Source organism: Stomoxys calcitrans, chromosome 3 (assembly GCF_963082655.1).
Source record: "Stomoxys calcitrans chromosome 3, idStoCalc2.1, whole genome shotgun sequence".
NCBI classification, from domain to species: domain Eukaryota; kingdom Metazoa; phylum Arthropoda; class Insecta; order Diptera; family Muscidae; genus Stomoxys; species Stomoxys calcitrans.
The window spans coordinates 168,444,674-168,466,879 of record NC_081554.1 but is presented as its reverse complement, the minus strand read 5'-3'; the positions used below and the strand labels follow the sequence as shown (position 1 = coordinate 168,466,879).

Genomic DNA, 22,206 nt, shown 5'->3' with positions numbered 1-22,206 from the left:
GAACTTTGAAATTAGGTTACCACCATATTATAATGCTTCCGTTAATTTCCTACTCCGTTGTTATGTTAGGGGCCGTTAGCCAAGTCCCCCCAGTGTGCGTGCGTTTGTACGTTAGGCAATACAACACAAAGCATGGGCAATGGCCCATGGTTCGGAGCACCCCTAACCCTTAGCATGGGGTATTGTTGGTATTGGTGTTAGTTAGTGCTTTGGTTTTCTACTTCGATAAGTGGTCAGCAATAAATTATGGTAACAATGCCATCAATGCCACTGTGAATGATGGAATATTCCAAACCAAGCATTTTAAATGCAGGGCATGTACAACACTGTTGAGGTTAAAGAGCCAGCTAGGGGTTGTGTTGTTAATCTGGTAGCAGAGAAGCTATGATTTAAATTGAACGATGGCGGAAGGAGTGTTTCATAGAACACAAATTTGTATTAATTTGAAAAAGGAAAAAGGAGAAAAAAGATTAATTATGTATTGAGAAGAGTTTATTGAGGATTTAGAGTTTATTTAGGAAATAAACCAGTAAGGAAGGGCAAAAGTCGGGCGATGCCGACTATATAATACCCTACACCTACCCCATAAGTACAATGTGGAAGCTATATCCAATTCTGAACCAATTTTAATAGACCTCGGCGAGCAAATATGTTCAAACTGTACAAACTTCGGTTGACAAATGACAATATTATGGCAAATTATCCAAAATCTGACGAACATATATATGGGAGCTATATTTAATTATGAACCGATTTCGAGCAAACTCCTCACATACTGTGGCAGTCGTCGAGGAAAGCGTTTTGCAAAATTTTGGCAATATGGGTCAATAAATGCGCTTGCAGTGGGTCTTGGGGTGAAAATCTGTCAATATACATATATGACAGCTATATCTAAATCTGAACCGATTTCCATGAAGTTCACCAGTAATATTAAGAGTCATAAGAATATTCTTCCTGCCAAATTTCGAAAGAATCGGTTAACAAATGAGCACTTTTTTTGCAATATTTCTCAAAATCGGACGAACATATATATGGGAGCTATATCTAAATCTGAACCGATTTTGATCAAACTCTATGTATATTGTGGTAGTTGTCGAGTAAAGCGTTGTGCAATATTTTGGCAAGTTTGGTCGATAAATGCGCTTGCTGTGACACAAGAAGTTAAAATCGGGCGATATATATATATGGGAGCTATATCTAAATCTGAACCGATTTCTATGAAATTCACCAGTAATATTGAGAGTCATAAGAAAATTCCTCCTGCCAAATTTCGAAAAAATCGGTTAAAAAATGAGCTCTTTTTTGCAATATTTCTCAAAATCGGGCGAACATATATATGAGAGCTATACATAAATCTGAACCGATTTCGAACAAACTCCTCACATACTATGGCAGTCGTCGAGGAAAGCGTTTTGCAAAATTTTGCAAGATGGGTCAATATATGCGCTTTCTGTGACTCTAGAAGTTAAAATCGGGCTATAAATATATATGGGAGCTATATCTAAATCTGAACCGATTTCCATGAAGTTCACCAGTGATATTGAGAGTCATAAGAAAATTCCTCCTGCCGAATTTCGACAGAATCAGTTGACAAATGAACACTTTTTTGCAATATTTCTCAAAATCGGACGAACATATATATGACAGCTATATCTAAATCTGAACCGATTTCGAGCAAACTCCTCAGATACTGTAGTCGTCGAGTAAAGCGTTTTGCAAAATTTAGGCAAGATGGGTCTATAAAAGCGCATGCTATGACTCTAGAAGCTGAAATCGGGCGATATATATATACGGGAGCTATATCTAAATTTGAACCGATTTCCATGAAGTTCACCAGTAATATTGAGAGTCAAGCGACAATCCCTCCTGCCAAATTTCGACAGAATCGGTTAACAAAAGACCATTTTATTGCAATATTACTGCAAATCGGACGAACATATATATTAGAGCTATATCTAAATTTGAACCGATTTCCCTGAAGTTCACCAGCAGTATTGAGAGTCAAGAAAAAATCCCTTCTGCCCAATTTCGAGAAAATCGGTAAACAAAAGACAATTTTATTGCAATATTACTGCAAATCGGACGAACATATATACGGGAGCTATATCTAAATCTGAACCGATTTCCAGTAAACTCCTCACATACTGTGGCAGTCGTCGAGGAAAGCGTTTTGCAAAATTTTGGCAAGATGGGTCAATAAATGAGCTTGCTGTGACTCTAGAAGTTAAATCGGGCTATAAATAAATATGGGAGCTATATCTAAATTTGAACCGATTTTCATGAAGTTCGCCAGTAATATTGAGAGTCAAGAGAAAATCCTTTCTGCCAAATTTCGAGAAAATCGGTTGACAAATGAGCACTTTTTTGCAATATTTCTCAAAATCGGTCGAACATATATATGGGAGCTATATCCAGATCTGAACCGATTTCCAGCAAACTCCTCACATACTGTGGCAGTCGTCGAGTAAAGCCTTTTTCCAAATTTTGGCAAGATGGGTCAATAAATGCGCTTTCTGTGACTCTAGAAGTGAAAATCGGGCGATATATATATATACGGGAGCTATATCTAAATTTGAACCGATTTCCATGAAATTCACCAGTAATGTCGAGAGTCGTAAAAAAATCCTTCCTGCCAAATTTCGAGAAAATCGGCTAACAAACGACCATTTTATTGCAATATTACTGCAAATCGGACGAACATATATATGGGAGCTATATCTAAATCTGAACCGATTTCCAACAAACTCCTCACATGCTGTGGCAGTCGTCGAGGAAAGCTTTTGCAAAATTTTGGCAAGATGAGTCAATAAATGAGCTTGCTGTAACTCTAGAAGTTAAATAGGGCGATATATAAAGGGTGATTTTTTTGAGGTTAGGATTTTCATGCATTAGTATTTGACAGATCACGTGGGATTTCAGACATGGTGTCAAAGAGAAAGATGCTCAGTATGCTTTGACATTTCATCATGAATAGACTTACTAACGAGCAACGCTTGCAAATCATTGAATTTTATTACCAAAATCAGTGTTCGGTTCGAAATGTGTTCAAATTTTGACAAATTTTGTTCAGCGATGAGGCTCATTTCTGGTTGAATGGCTACGTAAATAAGCAAAATTGCCGCATTTGGAGTGAAGAGCAACCAGAAGCCGTTCAAGAACTGCCCATGCATCCCGAAAAATGCACTGTTTGGTGTGGTTTGTACGCTGGTGGAATCATTGGACCGTATTTTTTCAAAGATGCTGTTGGACGCAACGTTACGGTGAATGAACACATTTCGAACCGAACACTGATTTTGGTAATAAAATTCAATGATTTGCAAGCGTTGCTCGTTAGTAAGTCTATTCATGATGAAATGTCAAAGCATACTGAGCATCTTTCTCTTTGATACCATGTCTGAAATCCCACGTGATCTGTCAAATACTAATGCATGAAAATCCTAACCTCAAAAAAATCACCCTTTATATATGAGCTATATCTATATCTGAACCGATTTCCATGAATTTCGCCAGTAATGTCGAGAGTCGTGAAAAAATCCTTCCTGCCAAATTTCGAGATAATCGGTTAACAAAAGACCATTTTCTTGTAATATTACTGCAAATCGGACGAACATATATATGGCAGCTATATCCAGATCTGAACCGATTTTTTCCAATTTCAATAGGCTTCGTCTCTAGGCCGAAAAACATGCATGTACCAAATTTGAAGACGATCGAATGAAAACTGCGACCTGATATCATAAAAAAATACTTCGTGCAAAATTTCATTCAAATCGGATAATAATTGCGCCCTCTAGAGGCTCAATAAGTCAAGATCCAAGATCGGTTTATATGCCAGCTATATCAGGTTACGGACCGATTTCAACCATACTTTGTACAGTTATTGGATATCAAAACAAAACAGGTCGTGCAAAATTTCTTTCCAATCGGATCAGAATTGCGCCCTCTAGAGGCTCAAGAAGTCAAGACCCAAGATCGGTTTATATGGCAGCTATATCAAAACATGGACCATGGTATAAGAAGTAAATTGCAAATTCTGCCCATGAACATTCCACTAAGGAACAGGGGCAAATTTCTCTCATATCAATGAGTGCAGTCCGTTTCAAATGTTAAGCTCAATGAAAAGCGGCCTCCTTTTTATAGCCGAGTTCGAACGGCGAGCCACAGTACGACACCTCTTAGGAGAGAAGTTTTACATGGCATAGTACCTAACAAATGTTTCCAGCATTAGGAGGGGAAACCACCGCTGAAAATTTTTTCTGATGGTCTCGCCAGGATTCGAACGCAGGCGTTCAGCGTCATAGGCGCACATGCTGACCTCTGCGCTACGGTGGCCTCCACTAATAAGAAGTATTTGTGCAAAATTTCAAGCGGCAAGCTTTATTCCTTCGAAATTTATCGATGTCCGTGAAGATAAATTTGAATATAACTTAGCCAAGACACAAACCTGACATTTTAACGGAGCTATGTTAAGTGATAAACAGAGCACTGTTAACTAATTTTTTTTTTGTATTTTAAATAAAAAAATCATTTTTAGCATTTCCTCACCAAATATTTTCTAAAATCACTTGCTAAAGAATTTATCTACAACTATAAAATGCTTAATAATAGCTAAACCCTCAAACCTCTATGCCAACAATATTTTTTGAAGACCTATATGACCCATTTTTAAAACGGCACTCGTCATAGAAGGGTGATACAAACCAATACCAGAATTAGCCCCTACCAAGAGCTATTAGAATCAGAAGTCCCCATATTCAAATTGTATTTCAGATTGGAGATATTTCGCCCCAAAAGTTATATTTGAGCTGGACTGGTCATTGATAGGTGATACAAACTAATACCAGAATTAGCCCCTATCAAGAGCTATTAGAATCAGAAGTTCCCATATTCAAATTGTATCTGTTTATCACTTAACATAGCTCTGTTAAAATGTCAGGTTTGTGTCTTGGCTAAGTTATATTCAAATTTATCTTCACGGACATAATTTATCGTGCTTTCGACAGACGGACGGACATGGATAGTTTGACTTAAAACGTCATGACGATCAAGAATATATATACTTTATGGGGTCTTAGACGAATATATCGAGGTGTTACAAACAGAATCACGCAATCAGTATGACCCCATCCTATTGTGTAGGGTATAAAATTTCATTGGGTTGTAAATAGCCTGTAAAATAATAGCAGCTATGAGACTTAAGGCGATGGGAGAATGGATTGAGGATGGGGAGCAGCTCATACCATCGCGGTATTATCGAGGCGACGATAGGACACCTGGAAGGAAGGGAAGAGGTTTCCATCCGGATACCTGAGATGAATCTTGAAGCCAAGTGCGAGGCACTGCTGCCATCGGCACAGTCTTGGATTGACGGAACCCTAGTATTGCCACCTGAAAGATCATGTCACTCGGATGGATCAAAGCTAGAGAACAGAGTGGGTCTGGGGGTTTGCATTGAAAACCCAGGGACTGACATCTGTTTTAGACTGCCTGACCATAATACGGTCCTGCAGGCGGAGATTCGGGCGATCACGAAATGCGTGAAGTGGTGTGGTACTAACGCGAGGATGTCGAGTGTGAACATCTTTACCGACAGTAAAATTGCCATAAGGGCAATAACAACCAGAACGGTAAGGTCACAAACAGTCTTGCAGTGTAAGAAGGAGATTAACGCCTTCTCTGAGGATGGGAAAATCCACATCGTTTGGGTGCCTGGCCATAACAGAGTAAGGGGAAATGAAAGGGCAGACGATTTAGCGATTAAGGCCAGAGGACTGCCGTCAATAAACATGGTTAACCCGAAGCCTTTCTGGTAGACGCTGTTCGAGTTAAGGAAGTGGGCGACGAATGCGCATGCAACATTGTGGAACAGCGAAACAGTCGTTAGGACGCCGAAAATCCTATGGAGGGATCCAGATCGTGAGAAGAGGAGGCTATCACTGAAAGGAGGCAAGAAGGAGGTCAGTATAGCTATTGGTATCATAACGGGACACATAGGAGCTCACTTATGTAAAATCGGTGCGGCAAGTGAGAGCATGAGTAGGGCAGGCGGGGAAGATGATGACATGTTGGAGCATTTCCTTTGCCATTGCCTGGCTTTCACGTCCAACAGATACCGGTACTTAGGTGGAGACACAATATCAGTGTGGTATTTAAGGGGAGTGGTATTGAAGGGGTTTTGTGGGTGGCACGGAGTTCCTAACTTAAAATTTTCTTCTTTTTAGAGGTTACTTTCTAGTTTTTAGAGCACTCAACAAGCCGATTACTGGCTCATATCTGCACCCTCTTTTCAACCTAACCTAACCCAAATATTCGTTGGCCTGTAATCAATTGATTGATTAGGAATTTGCATAAGAATCCTTTGCATTCTAATTTCCAACCTAAATTTTTCTTTTCATTATTAACAATTAATTTTCCTTTTTCCCTTTTTTCTTTTCCAGAAATATTGTCTACAACATAAGCATACATGATCTTCAGGAGCAGCAACGTCTGGTGTGGAACTCACCTGAAGAAGATCAAAAAATGTGTGTCGTCAAAGGCAAAGATGAGGTAAGTCCCAGTGCATGTAATGCCTTGCATCATTCACTATACCAAAACTCACCATCCATATCCGTTACTTTTCCACTCCTCGTAAAAAAAACCACTCGACTAAGCTAAATCACTGTGTGTGTGTATGTGTATGTGTGTACATGTGTATGAGTAAGGGATTTTAACCTAAATAGCACAGTTACTTGACACTAAAGTCAATGCCCCTTTCCAACATACAACTGCAGTGTTTTATAGAGAGTCATCTCTGCAGAACATTACACTTGAAAGGGAAACAAGAAAAACAACAACAAAGTAAGTAGTAACACTGGGAAAAAAAGTAGAAAAATTAGAGCAAGGATGTGTTTTTCCCCCGTCATAGGAGGGCCTTACACCTTAATGGAAAGTCAACTATGAACAATGCAAAGCTTAAGTAAACATACACGCTTACATGCACGCACAATTAACTTTTTTTAAGTGATAATGATATGCTTGCATACATATAAATAAACAACAATTCAAAAGTTTACACATACTCGAGCAGTTATAAGGACACCAATTACCAGATTTGACACTTTTTTTTAATTGTTGAATTAAATAAAAAAAATTTAATAAAGAAAGTTAATCACAATTTTTAACATAATTTAGGTTGTACAAATAATTTTGGAAGATTTTTTTGTAAAACTTTTTCTTGTGAAATATTTTTGTGAATAATTTTTTTGTGAAAAAATTGCGGAAAATTGAAAGAAAAATAAAAAAAAAAATTGTTAGAAATTATTTAAAAACTTTTTTTTAAAGTTTCAACATTTTCAAAAAAAAAATTATTACTGACCCAAGACCTTTAATCGGCGGATCGGTCTATATGGCAGCTATATCCAAATCTGAACCGATCTGTGCCAAATTGAAGAAGAATGTCGATGGGCCTAACACAACTCATTGATTTCAGCAAAATCGTATAATAAATGTGGCTTTTATGGGCCTATGACCCTAAAACAGCGGATCGGTCTATATGGGGGCTAAATCAAGATATAGTCGATGTTGGGGTTTAACTTCTTGAGCTTCTATAGGGCGCAATTCTAACCCGATTTGGCTAAAATTTTGCTCATAACGCTAAAGATTACCTTCCAACAACTGTGCCAATTATTGCCTAAATCATCTCTCGATTAGGCATCTTGAGCTTTAGAGTACCCAATTCTGATCTAATTTGGCTGACATTTTTCACGTGCCATTGAGGAATGACTTCAAAAAACTGTGCAAAGTACGGTCTTAATCACCTGATATAGCCGCCATACAATCCGATCTTTCGTTTATAATTCTTGATCTTCTAGAGGCCGCAGGTCTTATCTAATTTGGTTGAAATTTTTGATGTGTCGTTTTGGTATGACATTAAACAACTGCGCCAAGTATGGTCTAAATCGGTAGATAATCTGATATAGCTGCCATATAAACAGCTTTCCCAAATCGACACTCATTCAAAAAACTTGACAAATGCGATCGATGGTGCAGGGCATATAAAATTCGTTCCGGCCAAACGGAACGGTTTGTGTTTAGAAATACATTGTCCAAGGATTTAATGGCTGCCTGGCAGTCTGAGAAGATATTTATGCCAATCGTCGTTATGACATATCTTAGCCATTCCACCACTTCCTTAATTGCAAGGATCTCCGCTCGATACACACTGCAGTGGTCGAGTAACCTTTTCGATATGACCAGTTCTAGATCTTTAGAGTTTGGAACCATTAGTATAGAAGTCTATGCATCTTTTATTAACCAGGGATATCGAAGTTGCAATCGGTTCCATCAGGAATTGTGGTACTTTTTATCCAAAAGCGGTTCAGGTAAGGTGTAGTCCACACTGCCTGGAACATCGGATATTGTATCAAGGATAACACAGTATCCGTAGCCGCCACATGACCAATGAGATAGCTCCCTTAACCTCACGGCAGTGGTCGCTGCAATATGTCTAGGCACAATGTCCAGAGGCATAAGATATAGGATAGAATTCAGTGCATCAGATGGTGTCGTCCTCAATGCAGCTGTGATGCACAAACAAGCCATCCTTTGAATCCGGTTAAGTATTGAGCAGTAGGTGGACTTTTGAAGCGCCGTCCACCAAACCGCAACACCATATGGCATTATAGATCTGACAACTGCAGTATGTACCTAATGCATGACACGCGGTCTAAACCCCCCAACATTTGCCAATGGCTTTCTTGCAGGTGTATAGGGCAAGATATGACTTTCTTGCCTTTTTCAAAATGATGGATTTGAAGTTAAATTTCTTGTCCAGCAAAACACCCAGGTATTTTGCGCTTTCTGTAAATGGAACATTCTCTCCCCCCTAGCAGACAGGTTCCATTGTAGGCAACTTATATCTCCTGCTAAAAAGAACTACTTCTATTGGATTTATACCTAGACCACTTTCGGTAGCCCACTTTGCTGTTGCACGTAGAGCTTTCTGAAGTATATCTTTCAGAGTGCTGGGAAACTTTTCCCTAACTGCAATTGCCACGTCATCAGCATATGCGACCACTGTAACACCTTTTTATTCCAGAGACAATAATATATTGTTAAAAGCTATATCCTAAAGTGGAGGTGACAGTACACCTGCTTGAGGTGTTCCCCTGTTGGTCCATCTTTTTGGATTCACAGATCCCAACCCTGCCGTAATGCATCGGTTAGTAAGTAAATGACTTACGGTAGAGTCGATGCCTAGAAACTTCAACTCCTTCATGATTGACGTCGGTTATTGAAAGCACCTTCAATGCCAAGAAATGCTACCATTGTATATTCTTTGACAGCGAGAGAACCCTCTATGTAGCCGGCAAGGTCGTAAAGGGCTGTTTCAGTGGGTTTGCCTGCATGCTGCTGCCGCGACAGGCGATCTCCAGGGATTTTTCCCCTAAGATGTGTTTCTATCAACCTCTCAAGAGTCTTCAGCATAAAGGATGACAGACAAAACTTGCCCATGAACATTCCATTAAGGAACAGGGGCAAACTTCTCACATATCAATGAGTGCAGTCCGATTCAAGTTTAAGCTCAATGATAATAAGAGGCCTTCTTTTTATATCCGAGTCCGAACGGCGTGCAGCAGTGCGACACCTCTTTGGAGAGAAGTTTTACATGGCATAGTACCTCACAAATGTTACCAGCATTAAGAGGAGAAAACCACCACTAAAAATGTTTTCTGACGGTCTCGCCAGGATTCGAACCCAGGTGTTCAGTGACATACTAATGGGACGCAAACCTTTCGCCTTGGTGTAGTAAGGTTTTCCTGCTTTCTGAATGAAAATGTCCTTTGTCCTCGATCTCATAGGTATATGTGACATGCTGATACAAACAGAATATATCTCCCTAAGCCAAGGACCTTGTCTATCAGACACAGCTTGTAATTCCACCGCTGATACATCGTCAGGGCCTGGCGACTTAAAGGAGTCGAAACTTCTTATCGCCCAAAAGACTTTCGGCTCAGACACAATTTCCCCAATAACTGCCGATGAATGCATACCAGTGACAACCTTTTCTAGACAATCTAGACTTGAATAGGTCTACCGCTTTGCTTTCGTTGGCTAGAACAGACGACTCATTTATTGTGTCTATAATGACAGGTCACTGTTTAACCGGAAAACACGATGACAGACTGAAGGTTGCCAGCAACGACTACTGCAGAAGCTGTGAGGGCATCGTCGCAGAAGAAGAAGAGACTATAGAACACCTTTTGTGTGTGTCCCGCACTAGCATCCAGAAGGAGTTCCACTTTAGGTTCTGATTTCTTTGAGAACCTGTCTGATATAGCGGATGTGAACATTCGCAAGTTATTGGGCTTTGTAAAGCGATCTGGGTGGTTCAACGGTAGGAACTAGGAGGTATTATCCTTCTTTCCTTCCTCCTTCATTAAAAAAAAATAATCGACTTTTTTTTTAATTTTTTTACAATTTTTTTTTTCAATTTTATAAAAATGTTTATTTTTTGTGTATTGTCACAAATTTTTTTTTATAATTAAAATTTGTGTTTACTATTAATAACAGTTTTGTATGTCCTTGCCTGCATGAGATCATGTACAAACTTTCCCACATTCGTTATTGCTGGGCCATAAAACACACGAATACTGTTTAGCTTAAGTGTTCTTAAGCATGCATGCAATTTTATAATAACAACGGAAACGGAAGTAAAGTGAAAAAAATCCAGAGAGCAATCTACAATTAAACGCGTGCACACTAGCACGAATAACAGCATGGAGGATGATGCATTCGTATGTTTAAATAGAACATGAGCATATAAAAAGAAGCTATTATTTGGTATAGGGTTATGGAATGACCTTATAAAAAATTTGCCAATATTTTATTCTATAAAAAATTTTTTGCTGAAATTTTGTTGTTGTAGCAGTGTGTTGTACGCTGAGGTGGCTGCCCTTGCCACTTTTGTCCGTACAACCGGCTGACATGGGAATTTTGTCTGACCATAGAGTGACCTATCATGACGGACGTGATGTGTGAGACCTCTTTTGTAGTCAACCACAGCGATGCTCCTCTTTAAGTTAAGCTTAGGCCACTTAGTCTTGTAGGGTTCGCAGCTTCGGAATTATATTTATCTGTCATCCATTAACCTTTAGTCCTTATCTCGAAGAAATAGTTTACACATCGCTAATGAAATGTCCTTAGTTGTTCCTAGTCTTGCATGCTTGTCCACTTTATACCAAATGCAAATTTTGCCCATGAACATTCCACTAAGGAGCAGGGGCAAACTTCTCACATATCAATGAGTGCAGTCCGATTCATGTTTAAGCTCAATAATAAGGGTCCTCCTTTTTGTAGCCGAGTCCGAACGACGTGCCGCAGTGCGACACCTCTTTGGAGAGAAGTTTTACATGGCATAGTACCTCACAAATGTTGCCAGCATTAGGAGGCTGAAAACTTTTTCTGATGGTCTCGCCAGGTTTCGAACCCAGGCGTTCAGCGTCATAGGCGGACATGCTGACCTCTACGCCACGGTGGCCACTTTATAATTCCTTGGAATATTTTTGTGACCCGGCACAAAATTTTTTTAATCCTTTTCTATAACCTTTTTACATATGCCCTCAATCTTGCAGACAACTCAGTGTCATGTTGCCCGAGCTTCTACCAACACCAAAGTGAATCGTTATTTTAACACAATAACGCTGTGGAAAATATAAATAAATAAACTCTTAAAAGTTGGCTTAAGTTTTTAACATATAATACCTTGCCTTCTCGGTTTGCTGTGGCTTAATTGCTCTCGTCAAACAAACAAAAAGGAATGAGAATCCTGTATTTTTAATATTTTATTTTCTTCTCAAGAGATTTTTGTTTCATTTCTGTGGTGAGGAAGAGAAACTTTCTTCTTGACATTCTTAAATAAAGTGCAAAAAATTATACCAACTTTAAAAGTAGACTCAGATTTTTTCTGCACGAAACAATTTAGAACACAACGAAATCAATGAAGCAAAAAATAATGAACACTGAAGTGAAATTGGTAGTGTTTATTCAGATTTATCTATAATATGTTTAGTCCGTTGTGATAGCACATAAGGGGTCGATGCTTTGGTCTATCGCTTCTAAGCATCTGGTGGAAATCGTATTCACGACAACCCTTAATAGATTTTCGATTATGTTGCTACTGGTCCCCTTTTACTTAAATAAGAGTTTTTTCAACAAATTTTTAAATTTTCAATTTTTGTACCCCGCAAAGTATGCTACAAAATCTTAAAAATCCGATTATATTGTGTTTTTCTTTACGAAAGTAAAAGCCACCTCAAATATACACATATTTCACTCTTGATTTTTTTTCATCTCGCTTTGAGCTTTTGCTAACTACATTATATATTGTTAAGTTACAAAAATCCTTTTTAACCCTTTTAATTTGTATATTTTTTTGTGTGAATATAAATCGCTTTTACTTACGTTGCTTAGCATAATTTATAATGCCTGAAAAAAGAACGAATAAGTAGAGAATGGAAGCTAGAATTATTGTTATAAATGGGTAATAGCTTCTTGACCCAAATAAATCTTCAAAGCTCTACTTCACTTGAAATTAAGACCGAACTGTTGGAAAACCCTTGTCCAGACACAGATACAATGAAAACAGATAAGAACATGAGAGTGTTGGAAAGCAGATGAGGCAACACGAGACAAGGAAGTTAACCACAAGGAATTTGTGATGTGGTTTGGGGCAGTAGTTAAAGTAGTTGTTTGTTTGGTTTAATTTGTTTAAGAGTTGCCATGGCAGAAAATTAAATAAAAAATACTACAATAAAGAAAAATAAACAAAATTGAAATAGAATAAAAAAAATAAATAAAAAAATAAAATAAAATAAAATAAAATAAAATAAAATAAAATAAAATAAAATAAAATAAAATAAAATAAAATAAAATAAAATAACATAAAATAAAATAAAATAAAATAAAATAAAATAAAATAAAATAAAATAAAATAAAATAAAATAAAATAAAATAAAATAAAATAAAATAAAATAAAATAAAATAAAATAAAATAAAATAAAATAAAATAAAATAAAATAAAATAAAATAAAATAAAATAAAATAAAATAAAATAAAATAAAATAAAATAAAATAAAATAAAATAAAATAAAATAAAATAAAATAAAATAAAATAAAATAAAATAAAATAAAATAAAATAAAATAAAATAAAATAAAATAAAATAAAATAAAATAAAATAAAATAAAATAAAATAAAATAAAATAAAATAAAATAAAATAAAATAAAATAAAATAAAATAAAATAAAATAAAATAAAATAAAATAAAATAAAATAAAATAAAATAAAATAAAATAAAATAAAATAAAATAAAATAAAATAAAATAAAATAAAATAAAATAAAATAAAATAAAATAAAATGAAATAAAATAAAATAAAATAAAATATAATAAAAATAAAATAAAATAAAATGAAATAAAATAAAATAAAATAAAATATAATAAAAATAAAATAAAATAAAATAAAATAAAATAAAATAAAATATAATAAAAATAAAATAAAATAAAATAAAATAAAATAAAATAAAATAAAATAAAATAAAATAAAATAAAATAAAATAAAATAAAATAAAATAAAATAAAATAAAATAAAATAAAATAAAATGATATGAAGTGAAATGAAATGAATTGAAATGAAATGGGGTAAGTTACATTAAACCGTTAAATTAACCGATATGGCCCATTAATAATCCCATTGTGCAAAATTTCAAGCAGATAGTTTTTCTCCTTCGAAAGTTAGCATGCTTTTGACAAACAGACGGTCTGGCGGACGGACGGACAGAAGGACGTAGTAGTTTGACTTAAAATGCCATGACGATCAAGAATATATATATTTTATGGGGTCTAAGACGAATATTTTGAGGTGTTACAAACAGAATGACGAAATTAGTATACCCCCATCCTATGGTGGAGGGTATAATAATCGCACGAAAATGTTCACAACTCAATTCCATATTTTGGGCGAGATAAAAGCACTCGTATGTCAAAAAGCTTTGAGTACGTATAACCTCAAAAATGTCAAGCTTTACGATAGAGCTGTCAGTTGGCAGATTGCAACACCAGGGTTGTCCAATCCTGGAATATAAAAATTTTTTTTTTGCGGCAAAACATACCGAAATAGTTTTTAATTATTGAAATATACTTGGTTTAGAAAATTATGGTTACTCCATTCATTTTTTCTCTTTTCCTCTTAATTTTTCTCCAAAGCCTTTTGAATAGCACCACTAAAATTTTTGGCCAACTTGTTTGTATATGTGATTGTCTTAATGCTTACAAATTCATTTAGAGCATATGTAGGTGTTGTGGTTTGCTGGTAGAGATTGCTGCTTTTGTATGTATATGTGCTAGTATACCCTGAAGGCGAAATTAACAACTGCAGGAACAACAAGAAAAAGCCAAAACTAAACATAATAAATACCAAAACAAAATTGTAGCACAAATAACTAACAAGAATTGCAGTGAACCAGACGACGACCACTTAGCCAACAGCACTTTCTTTTGCTTAACCAACATCAAACGGGCAAACACACGCACATATGCCCACACTTGTAGTTGGAGATTCTAAAATTGCCATAGCACCATTTCCTAGGCTAACTTGATTCACGCTCACACTTGCACAACACAAAGTTTATGTGCAGAAATGCAATTAAGCTAAAGAAATATTTTGCATAGTCACGCAATTAGTCGAGTGTGGATGAAGAACATGTAGAAAGAAAAACAAAAACAAAGAGAGAGAGAGAGAGAGGGGGGGAGAGATTGAGAGAAAGAGAGAGAACAGTATTGGGAAAAAATATTATGGAAGCGAGCAAATATATAAATGAAACAAGTTACTTACGTAATTGTTTCTCTAAAAGAGGGAAGACAGTCGAGCTAATTTGACCAAGGGAATGAACATCACAAGAATTTAGGTATTTGTTTATTGATTACTGAAAAAAATTTGATCACAGACAAAACACGCTACACTGTAGTCGTTTCGTATCGGGCAGACTACTCTTCACTACGATAGTGTTGCTCTCTAACCTCCTCATCTGTCGGGCCTACCGCTCACATGTGTTATATTGTAGTCTTGAAATTAAATCAACATCCGAAGATGGAGATTTAATTTGGCTACCGTAAGCTAATCTCTTCAGCCGTTGTACAACATCTCTTCATCTGCCAATTTTGCCTTCTATTTCTTAGTAATTTTTAAAGGTATTTTCCTAAAATTGGCTGGCTTTTTTCAGCTTTAATGTGTTACGGTCCATATCAGAGAATGGTCATTGCCTATGAATCCGTTTGTAAAAATAATGCATATTGTCGCCTCCACACGCCATTTCAAAACAACAGCATTCAACTCTTTATGTAGAAGGAGAATATGACGAAAGCCGTGCATTGCATTGCATGTCTTTTGTTTATCCCACTTAACACGAACGAATATGTAACGAATATGCAGCGAATGGTGTGAATCATTTCAGTGTTGATTGATTAAAGCCCTATGGCTTTCAAAGGAAATATTTTTAAATACTTTGTTAATTTCTGCTGTACCCACCACTATAGAATGGGGAAAGGTATTGGGGAAGAGAATGCCGAAAGAATTTTGGACCCAAATGTATGGGGAGACGTCCTGCGTCCAAAAGAACCCAAAATGAACATCTGAAAGGGGTTGGACACTCCTTCTTACCCCAAAAACAACACCCAAAAGTAGAAGTTGGCCAATCGGGACAATACCAAACTTAAAAGAAAGGTATTTGGGAGTAGAGTATGGATTTGATATTAAAAATTGGGTCCAAGTACCTAGGAAGTCGCCCCCAACTACAAGTAAAGCGTACTACGTTCGGCCGGGCCGAATCCTATATACCCTCCACCATGGATCGCATTTGTTGAGTTCTCTTCCCGATATGTCTTTTTAGGCAAAAAAAAGGAATAAAAGAAAAGAATTACAATGCTATCGAAGATATATCAAGTTATGTTCGGATTCGGATCATAATTGAGGTGAATATTGGAGATCATAGTTGAAGTCATTGTGTAAAAATGTCAGCCAATTCTATTAAGAATTCCGCCCTTTAGGAGCTCAAGAAGTAAAATAGGATGATCGGTTCATATGGGAGCTGTATCAGGCTATAGACCGTTTCAAACCATATTTGACACATATGTTAAAGGTCATGGGGGAAGCCGTTGAACAAAATTTCAGCCAAATCGGATAATAATTGCGCCCTCTAGAGGCCCAAGTAGTCAAGATCCCAGAACGGTTTGTTTGCTATATCCGGTTATGGAACAGTTTGAATCATTTTGACACAGTTATTGGAAGTCATAACAAAATACGTAATGCCAAATTTCATCCTAATTGGATAAGAATTGCGCTCTGTAGTGGCGCATGAAGTCAAAAAACACAGATAGGTTTATATGACAGTTATATCCGGTTATGGACCGATTTGAACCATACTTAGCAAAGTTTATGGAAGCCATAACAAAATACCTCATGCAAAATTTCAAATAGGATAAGAATTTTGCTCACTAGTGGCTCAAGTCAAGATTCAAGATCGGTTTACATGGCAGCTATATCAGGTTATGGACCGATATAAAACATACTTTGCACAGTTGTTAAAAGTCATAACGAAACACGTCGTTGAAAATTTCAACCAAATCCGATAAGAATTACTCCTTCTAGAGGCTCAAGAAGTCAAGACCCCAGATCGGTGTATAAGACAGTTATATCAGCTTATGGACCGATTTGAATCACACTTAATACAGTTGTTGGAAATCGTAACAAAACAAAATGCAAATTTTTAGCCAAATTGGATAAGAATTGCTCCTTCTAGAGGCTCAAGAAGTCAAGAGCCCAGATCGGTTTATATGGCAGCTATATCAAAACATGGACCGATATGGCCCATTTACAATTTCAACCGACCTACACTAATAAGATGTAGTTGTGCGAAATTTCAAGCGGCTAGCTTTACTCTTTTGAAAGTTAGCGAGCTTTTGACAGACAGACGGACGGAAGGACATGGCTAGATCGACTTAAAATGTCATGACGATCAGGAATTTATGCAGTTTATGGGGTCTTAGACGCATATTTCGAGGAGTTGCAAAGAGAATGACGAAATTAGTATACCCCCATCCTATGGTGGAGGGTATAAAAATTGGGTCCAAGTATTTAGACAGCCGTACCTATCCTAAACCCCTTTTCAAAAACCCATATTGGCCGATAATGGTACTATGGGACTCAAATAAAAATTATTGGTGAATAAAATACGAATATGGTATAAAAAATTTGTGTCAAATTTTCCGGACCCACCATTCTCCAAAAACCCCTTAAAAACAGGCACACAGACCGGGCATACAATATGTGGCTCAAATGAAAGGTATTTGTAAATAAAGCACGAAACTCATATCTATTTTCAGGATCAAGTATCTGGCTGGCCTCTCCACCCCCGTTCCACCCCACAAGCAGGACATGTTTATCGATGTTGGCAATATGGGACTCGAAGGAAGAGTATTTGGTAGTAGTAAAACACGAATCGGATATGCTATTCTGGTCCCAAGAGTCGGAGAGCCCCCCCCCCCCCCCACCACCGTATTGCCGCATGTCCTGTTTGGAAGTGTGTCGGATACCTATTTGGGGATGTCTTCCGATATCATAAAATTACCTAGTCTATCGCTCCTTAAAACTACATAGTCTGCCAAAGGGAACCGTGGCCCAGAGGTTAGCTTGTCCGCCTATGACGCCGTACGCCTGGGTTCAAATTCAGCCATAAACATTAATAAAATTTTCAGCGGTGGTTATCCCCTTACTAGAGCTGGCTATACTTGTAAGGTATGCTGCCGTGTTAAAACTTCTCTACCAAGTGGTGTCGCTATGCGACACGCCGTTCGGACTGGGCTTTAAAAAGGAGGCCCCTTATTATTGAACTTAAACTTTAATCGGACTGAACTCATTGATATGAGAGATCTATCCCCTGTTCCTTAATGGAATGTTCACGTGAAATTTAGTGGTAGTATCACTCCCTCCAGACCAATTTACACAATCTGTGAAAATTTCAGATTGTGTAGGTTTATATGTTAGGTTCGCGTTCTACTTAAAATATAAATCACTTGATCCCGTGATTGTCATGATTGGTCAGTGGATATAGTAAATAAATGTGGTAAATACAGTCCGATCGGAACCAAGGATGTCAGTGGGTCACCATTTGAAATTTCAGTAAAATCGGATAATAAATGCACCTTTAGTGGGCTCAAGAACCTTAATCGGGACATTGGTGTATTAGGCAACTATATCCAAATATGCTCGGATTTCACTCGATCAACTTAACCTGCGAATGGAAGAAATATGGATTGGTGTCAATTTTCAGCTCAATGACGCAATTTTTAAAGGCAGACAACAAACGCAAGGACATCGTGAATTCGTCTTAGAACTTTACGACGATTAGAAATATATCTACTTTGTAGGTTCGGAAATTGATATTTCGATTTGTTACAAATGGAATGACTAAATAAATATACCCGCTATCCTATAGTGGTGGACATAAAATAGGAATCCCAAAGTCGACTTTTGTGTAAAAAAATCGAAAAGTTGAAATCGACTTTCACTGGTTTAAAAGTCAAATAATCGATTTTGAAGTCGAATAATCGAAAAGAAAGCTGCACAGACTTAAAAGTTTTTCTGGGTTTATGTTACTGCTAGGTTTGCGATGCGTTGCAAAAAATCGAGTTAGTTTAAAAATTTTTCCGAGTCGACTTTTTGATAAAGTCGAAAAGTCGATTTTTTGCAAACAAAAGTCGAAAAGTCGAAAAACTAAAAAATCGACTATTGGCATTTGTGAGGATTGGTGATTTTAAGGGTTAGAGCGCCACCAAGATACTTGGACACATATTGGGTTGCCCAAAAAGTAATTGCGGATTTTTCATATAGTCGGCGTTGACAAATTTTTTCAACGGCTTGTGACTCTGTAATTGCTTCTTTCCTCTGTCAGTTATCAGCTGTTACTTTTAGCTTGCTTTAGAAAAAAAGTGTAAAAAAAGTATATTTGATTAAAGTTCGTTCTAAGTTTTATTAAAAATGCATTTACTTTCTTTTAAAAAATCCGCAATTACTTTTTGGGCAACCCAATATTTCAGTATCATGTTCGCAATCTACTCTGAAATACCTTTCATTTGAAAGCCATATAGTCATGATCAGCTAATATTACGTTTTGGGGACTGGCTTAGGGGGTTGGGGCGGCCATATCATATTCGAAGTCCAAATACATTTCATTTGAGTCCCATATTGGCATGATCGTCCAAATCGTGCCTATTTGGATCGATTTTAGGTTTGGGGCAATTTTGGGCTTTAGCCGTCCCATTAGATACTTGAACCCAAAAATACCTTTTATTTGAGTTTCATATGGTCCCGATCGGTCAAACTCTATATTTCGGACCACTCTGAAATCACAACTAATACCGAACGAAAGTGCGAATAATTTCTTATTATTAGAATGGTAACTTCCAGTTTTTTGCTTGTGGTATAAGGGCAATATATCAGCAATCTTTCGAATTAAGTTCTTGAAAGTTTTGTATTGAATTCTGGTATGACTTTTAGCATCCACTTTATATAGCCTCATAAAAATACATTCCTCAGGCTTCTGCCAATGAAGGGTAAGTGATTGAAGAATACGCAGAACTAGATCCAAGGGGGCTTCCAAACTCTTTTTTTTATACCAGTATTGTACCTGTCTGAAAGAATGATAGCTTAGCATATTCCCTAGTTTTTTTTTTTTTTTAATTTTCCTGACTTTCAATGAAAACTATAAAGTCTGCCTCCCAGGCATTATAGCCATCAATGATGCATCGTATTAACTAATTAATTTATAAGTTTTTATTACCAACTCTACCAGTACTTTGGGGCGTATGAGTACCAACAAGTAAAAGCGTGCTAAGTTCGGCCGGGCCGAATCTTATATACCCTCCACCATGGATCGCATTTGTCAAGTTCTTTTCCCGGCATCTCTTCTTAGGCAAAAAAGGATATAAGAAAAGATTTGCTCTGCTGTTAGAGCGATATCAAGATATGGTGCGGTTAGCACCACAATTAAATTATATGTTGGAGTCCTGTGTGAAATGTCAGCCAATTCGAATAAGAATTGCGCCCTTTTGGGGGCTCAAGAAGTAAAATAGAGAGATCGATTTATATGGGAGCTGTATCGGGCTATATACCGATTCAGACCATAATAAACACGTATGTTAATGGTCATGAGAGAATCCGTCGTACAAAATTTCAGGCAAATCGGATAACAATTGCGCACTCTAGAGGCTCAAGAAGTCAAGACCCAAGATCGGTTTATATGGCAGCTATATCAGGTTATGGAGCGATTTGAACCATACTTGGCACAGGTATTGGATATCATAACAAAACACGTCGTGCAAAATTTCATTCCAATCGGATAAGAATTGCGCACTCTAGAGGCTCAAGAAGTCAAGACCCAAGATCGGTTTATATGGCAGCTATATCAGGTTATAGACCGATTTGAACCATACTTAGCACAGTTGTTGGATATCATAACAAAACACGTCGTGCAAAATTTCATCCCAATCGGATAAGAATTGCGCACTCTAGAGGCTCAAGAAGTCAAGACCCAAGATCGGTTTATATGGCAGCTATATCAGGTTATGGACCGATTTGAACCATACTTAGCACAGGTATTGGATATCATAACAAAACACGTCGTGCAAAATTTCATGCCAATCGGATAAGAATTGCGCACTCTAGAGGCTCAAGAAGTCGAGACCCAAGATCGGTTTATATGGCAGCTATATCAAAACATGGACCGATATGGCCCATTCACAATACCAACCGACCTACACTAATAGGAAGTTTTTGTGCAAAATTTCAAGCGGCTAGCTTTACTCCTTCGGAAGCTAGCGTGCTTTCGACAGACAGACGGACGGACGGACGGACGGACGGACGGACGGACGGACGGACGGACGGACGGACGGACGGACGGACGGACGGACGGACGGACGGACAGACGGACGGACATGGCTAGAACGACATAAAATGTCACGACGATCAAGAATATATATACTTTATGGGGTCTCAGAGGAATATTTCGAGTAGTTACAAACAGAATGACGAAATTAGTATACCCCCCATCTTATGGTGGAGGGTATAAAAATATGATAATAACAAACATACGCAACCTGAACCCAATACATTTTCAGCCTCAAGATGCCTGACCGATATTAAATTTCATATATTCAGTAATAAGACGGTTGCTAAATATAGTTTTTTTTTTTTTAATTATTTTTTTCTGCTTGCCATGAGATATGATGCTTTGTTGATCCAAGCACCCAACCTATTTATTGTGTAAATATATAATCATTTTTGTTTTTTTCTGTTTCTTGGTTTTAATTTCTAATCTTTATACTGTCCACCCAAGAAAGACATAACAGCCGACAATGCCCATGTAGTAGTCTGAGTTTCAGGTGAATTACAACAATTTGCACTGCATATTTTATGGTTCATGCAAGAAAAGGGTTTTACTTGCTCACTCGCAACAGGACATATTTTCCTATTCGTTTTAATTTCCTGTGTATAAGAATTTTGCCCAAACGAATCCCACAAAAATTCTAGAAACACACCAGCAGTGCACAAACAAAAAGAAAAAAAAATACGGCAGGTAAATATGCCAAGAGGGTAAAAAAGTAATCAAGCTATTTTTAAAATGCTAATAGGCGTAAAATAAAAATGCTGTTTAGCATTCATTTGAAAGTTTATATGTTTTAACATATGATGTGACTATATAGAGGAGAACTAAGAAGTAGCTGGTATTTTAAGAAGAAAAATTTAATTTAGATAGATTTTTAAATAAAAATTAGGTAATTTCTAAAACCAGTTACAATATTTTGTGCAACTTCCCAAGAGGCGTATAAGTAATTTTAATTAGATAATATTAATCATACGACATAAATACTGCTAACATATATGAATGAATTTATTTTTTTTAAAACCTATTTTCAACAATATTTTGTGCAACTACTTAAAAGGCGTATAAGTGATTTTAATTAGATAATATTAATCATACGGCTTAAAAACTGCTTAACATATTTGCATGAATGGGTTAACATGAAGTTAGTCATACGACATCATGGCTTGGATATATTTTCGGCTTAATACTATTATGGTCCATCCGTCATGGGCAAATTTTTGCTTGAGTTAG

At 36.8% G+C, this 22,206-nt stretch overlaps 1 protein-coding gene across 1 annotated transcript in view; it reads left to right on the top strand.

Annotated features, from left to right (window-relative positions):
- The window catches only part of LOC106084977 (semaphorin-1A), a 1,175,174-nt gene that overhangs the window by 834,504 nt on the left and 318,464 nt on the right, over positions 1–22,206 (top strand). Inside the window, exon 4 of the mRNA XM_059365678.1 lies at positions 6,438–6,546. Coding sequence (XP_059221661.1) covers positions 6,438–6,546 — 109 coding nt within the window. The remainder of the gene's footprint in view (positions 1–6,437; positions 6,547–22,206) is intronic.